Below are 4,754 nucleotides of genomic sequence, written 5' to 3'. Positions count from 1 at the left end.
TCGTGAAGGAGGTGTGTGTGCTCAAGACAGTGGTGGTTGTCGTTCGTCGCGGGGGGGGGGGGGGGCTGGGAAGGGGACGAAGGTCTGCCGGGCATTTCACGACGGATGATTTGCCGGACCCCTGCGTGCCTCCCTCCCTGCACCCTGCCCCTCAGCCTGCGCCCTCTCCACACACGGCCTTCCCGGGCCCCCTGTTTCTGTTTTGTCACCCCTGCATCTCCCACTTCCTCCTCCCCCAAACCCAGGTGCGCAAGGACGAGCTGGAGCTGAAGAACGGGGCCGTGATTCCCTACGGCCTCTGCGTCTGGTCCACGGGCGTGGGCCCCACCTCCTTCTCCCTGTCCCTGCCCTTTGAGAAGACGATGCGCGGCCGCCTGGCCGTGGATGACCGCCTGCGGGTGCTGGCGCGGCACGCCGATGGGCGGGGCCCCACTTCGCTGGAGGATGTGGGTGGAGGTTTATATCTTGGGCGGTAGGCTGTGATATCGATAAGGTTGAGGTGCGAGTGTCCCGGGTGCCACTGACGTCGCCAAGCCTCAGGGGAGCAGGGGGCTGCCTGCCAGGGCCTGGAGAACACAGACCTTTGAGCTACCTGGAGCTCAGATGCATCCCTCCCCCCATGATCTGATATCTCCCCCCCCCGGCCCCCCACCCCACTACAGGTGAGCATGATCCAGGAGGAGCGTGCGGCGGCGGGGCAGCCCACGGGCCGCCCCATCCCCTGTATCTTTGGGCTGGGGGACGTGGCGGCCACGCAGGAGACGCCACTGCCCGCGCTGGCCCAGGTGGCGGAGCAGCAGGGGCGGTACCTGGCCCGCGCGCTGAACGAGGCGGCGGGGCAGCCGGGCGGACTGGCGGGCGGGCTGGAGGGCGCGCCGCCCTTCCAGTACCACCACCTGGGCAGCATGGCCAGCGTGGGGGGCACCAGCGCCGTCATCGAGCTGGGCGGGAGCGGGCAGCAACATGTGCGCTGGAGCGGGTTCACCTCCTGGATCGCGTGGCGCTCCGCCTACCTCACCCGCCTGGGCACCATGAAGCACCGCCTGTACGTCATGAGCGACTGGACCATGTCCCTCATCTTCGGACGGTGAGCGTGGCTGGTGGGTGTGTATGTGTGTGGGATGGTCTTCCTGTGCTGCCGGGGCGGAACAGGGCGGGGAGTCGCGCTAGTATGGCGGGTGGATCAGTGCTGCCGGCACGCAGTCGACAGTACGGGATGGCAGGCGTCAAGGTGCGGCCCCTGCGCTGCTCGAGCCCGGATACCTGGCTTGCAACCCAAACCTTGCCGGCCCACAATCGCTGCAGGGATGTGTCCAAGTGGTGAGCGTTTGACCTCTCAGACCTAGAACTTCCGACCTCTTCCCCCCATGTGGAGCAGAAACCTGCCATGCCCGCATGCTGTGCACCTCTCAAGATTGGAACCGTAAACTCGTAGCCTGACACTGACGAAATGAGGAGTGGGCACATGCCCCGTCCTGCATGCCCGCCTGCTCCTGGGGAATCCAAGATTCAGCACCTGGTGCTTGGCAGCGGCGCGAGCCTCAGGCACGCGCCTCCAACTCCCGGGGACGAGTGGATTCGCAATAGAATCAACATTCCTCGCGTACCCAGCATTAATGAATCTCGATATGGCTTTTAAGTCTGCAAGGGGCCGCGCAGCGCTCCTGGATGGGCCCGTCTCATTCCTGCCCTCGTTTCGGCCCCATCAGAGACCCTCCTTGGAGGCACGCACGAGTCCTCGGGCCCGTTCCGTTGGGCTTACAAGACAACTATTATGATTGTTTGATCGCCTCACCGTTCATCACGGGTGTGCGCTGCTCCATCCCTGCTCGTGGCCGTCGGGCTCCGGGGCGGCGCTACGGTGCCCCCGGGTGTAGACTCCAGCCTGGCTCCCTCCTCCCCCTCGGTGTCTCAAATGGATGACATACCGTGTTGATGCTGTTCAATTCAAGCATGAAGGAGTCACAGCAGGCTGTTTGCCAGACTATCTCTCTTCCTACCAGTCTCTGGGTGAGAGCCAAGCCGGCGGGCACTACCCCTGGTGTGCCCCTCACGAGGGAGTGTCTCGGCCGACCATCTTGGCAGCACAGGCAACGTTGCTGCGTCCCATGCGTGGATCGGCGCGTCAAGCCCTGCCTCCGACCCCTTCTCCACGACCAAAGTTGCCCTGTAGAACCCAGCCAGCAGGAATTCGAACTTCGCTGCCCTCTCATCCTGATCGTCGCTGCGGCCATCCTCGGCGGCCGGCGGCAGCGTTCCGCAGCCGCTGTCCTCCAGCCGCAGGCCAAGGTCAGTCTCCTCCTCCAGGGGCTGGGGTTGGATGGCAGCTAGCTCTGCACCTGCGATGGTCTCGGCTGACGAGGCTGCGGCCACTGCGCCCGGCCTCTGCCGCCTCTTGCGGGTGCCCGGTCTTCGATTCGGAGGAAGCACTGTGTGGATGCGTTGGCAAGGTTGGGTGAGCCAAAGGAAGAAATGATGATGGGGTTGGGGTTTGGAGAGGGTGGGGTTTGGAGAGGGTGGGGGTTGGAGAGGGTGGGGGTTGGAGAGGGTGGGGGTTGGAGAGGGTGGTCTCTGCGAGCATTCCCGGCCCAGGCACACTCACACACCCCAGAGTGGGTGCCTACCAGTTGCAGCCCACCTCCGTCTGACGCGGCCGCCTCGGCTGCCTCAGCGGCTGCCCACATATTCATCCAGGGGCAGCAATCCAACTTTCTGCGGAGGTCCCCGCAGAGGGAGCGCAGAACATGTTACAGCCGGGTCACAAGGGATTTAAGCAACACCCTTCGATCACCCAATGCCATGAACTCATGCTATGTCCTGGTAGCTTGCGTGATAGTCGCGGGAGCGGTCCGGGAAGTCGCGCAGGAGGTCCAAGAAGACCGCAGGCTGCAGCTTCTTCCGCTCGGGCCAGCCCATCTCCCTCCTCACGATGTCCTGGATGACGAGGGTCAGGTCCTTGGTAGAGAATCTCGAGTTGGCCTTCAGGAGCTCCGCCAGCTTGTCCATCAACCAGGGAGACAGACGGGGCCACTGCCTGGTGTCCTCGTCATGGCCGGCGTGGGGTGTGTGGCGGTAGATGATAATGGTGTCTGTCTTCCTCTGCTGCAGCATCTCGATGACGAACTCGTGCTGGCAGCCCGTCTTGATGGACACCTCCCGGACCTCATCGGTAGGCCGCAGCCGCTGGTTGTCCGTGGACCGTGCCGTCACCAGGGTTGTCGTGGAAAATGGAAAACTTCGATTATGCGAGTTTCCGGAAATTTTCGAGCTGAGGACCCCGCCATATCGAAACTTTTCGGGCTATGTTACATCAGGCACTTCATGCAAGGGGGAGGGGGGGCGAGGAGGTAACATGCTTGGCCATATGAGTGTTTTAAACTGCATCAGGTAGCATGCCATCGTCCAGGAGATACTCATCGTGAAAGAGCTCACTCAAAGGGCAAGTTTTGTCCAAGGCACGCAGAAAACGGGAGTTGGCATAGATGTATACCAGATCCATTGCACGTTCTGTGGAAAGCCTACCCTGTAACGTGCTGTGAACGTATTGCTACCAACTCCAATTGCATTTTGCGCACACGCTGCGCTAATTCCCACACTTGCTCAGTCCGCCCACACCATTCTCACTGTGCGCTGGGTGTGCCTGGCCCCGATGGGCTACTGCCATGTCAGCTCGAAATTTCGGAGTCGAAATTCGAAAATTTGATGTCCCCGAATATTTCGCGCCGTTTACCTCGAAACCCGCAATTTCGGTAACCCTGGCCGTTACGGTGGGCAGGTCGGCGCCCCGAGCGCAGTGGAAGTACGCCTTTGCAGTCCAATTCTGCGCCACACGGGAAGGATAGATACAATGATGCGGTTTTGGCAAGCACATACTCTTGCAAGCCCGGCTGAGAGCAGCACACGCAAGGTGTCTCGATTTTGAATTCGTACCCTGTCAGGACGGCGATTCTCGCAGTTGAAGGCGGTCCTGTGCTTGCGGCTCTCGCCGCGCAGAAAAGTCATCAATGCAACTTGTGGGGATCCTTGCTTGTGTAGAGGGGGCTCCTTGCGGCGCCTGCGGCGGGTGTGCAGGGTGGTGGTGGTGGTCGACGAGCACAGGTCATCAAAGCTGTGTTGCGCCTGTCACACCACCCTGCACGCCCACCAGTACGTGCGGGTCTGCGATGGCGTGGATAAGCTGGTGGACGTGTGGGACACAAAGCGGTGTGTCAACAAGGGCTGCAGAGTCCATGTCGTCAACCGCGATGTGAACGGGGCGGCCAACATGCTGATGCTATCCAAGTGCTTTTTTGCTGGGGCGTCGCGTCCCACTGCATTTGGTGGACCCCCTGCTTCCCCTTCTCCCGCCCTCCCACCCCCCCCCCAACTCCCTCTGGTTCGCTGACTGAGCAACCAAATGCGCCAGCCTGATCTTCGAAAGTAGCTGTGCAACCGGCGCAAGCCTGGTAGGAGAATAGGGGCACCTGCCCGACCTCCAAAGCGAGGATCATATCCAAAACTTTTAAAAAAGACATTAAACACATAAACAAAAAGCAAAAGAGCTGCCCAAAACTTTTAAAAAACAGTTGAACAAAAAGCATGAACGTACCCTAACCTGTACCAGGCTGGATCCTTTGCGTACCTTCCTTGAAGTGACGCACGGAAGGGGGAGGCTCGTCTTACAGGGGAGTGTGTCCAGAGGAGAATGGTTGAGAGAATAGGTGCAGATTGCCTCAGAGCAAGGGTATGTATGCTCTGGGCTTAAAGTGGGCAGG

General features: G+C 61.0%; 2 protein-coding genes across 2 annotated transcripts in view; one reads left to right on the top strand and one right to left on the bottom strand.

Moving 5' to 3' along the window:
- F751_6396 (putative NADH dehydrogenase) overlaps positions 1–1,091 on the top strand; it is a gene marked incomplete at both ends in the record, with an annotated part of 3,375 nt that extends 2,284 nt beyond the window's left edge. The window contains 3 exons of the mRNA XM_011397451.1: positions 246–446; positions 663–805; positions 905–1,091. Coding sequence (XP_011395753.1) covers positions 246–446; positions 663–805; positions 905–1,091 — 531 coding nt within the window. The remainder of the gene's footprint in view (positions 1–245; positions 447–662; positions 806–904) is intronic.
- A 1,714-nt stretch (positions 1,092–2,805) lies between these two features.
- F751_6395 (hypothetical protein) lies at positions 2,806–3,111 on the bottom strand (the record flags this gene model as incomplete). The annotated part of the gene is made up of 1 exon (XM_011397450.1): positions 2,806–3,111. The coding sequence occupies one exon, from the start codon at positions 3,109–3,111 to the stop codon at positions 2,806–2,808; it is 306 nt and encodes a 101-aa protein (XP_011395752.1).
- Between the last annotated feature and the right edge of the window lie 1,643 nt (positions 3,112–4,754).

This window comes from Auxenochlorella protothecoides (genome assembly GCF_000733215.1).
Source record: "Auxenochlorella protothecoides strain 0710 unplaced genomic scaffold scaffold88, whole genome shotgun sequence".
NCBI lineage: Eukaryota > Viridiplantae > Chlorophyta > Trebouxiophyceae > Chlorellales > Chlorellaceae > Auxenochlorella > Auxenochlorella protothecoides.
This window is presented reverse-complemented; position numbering and strand designations above follow the sequence as displayed.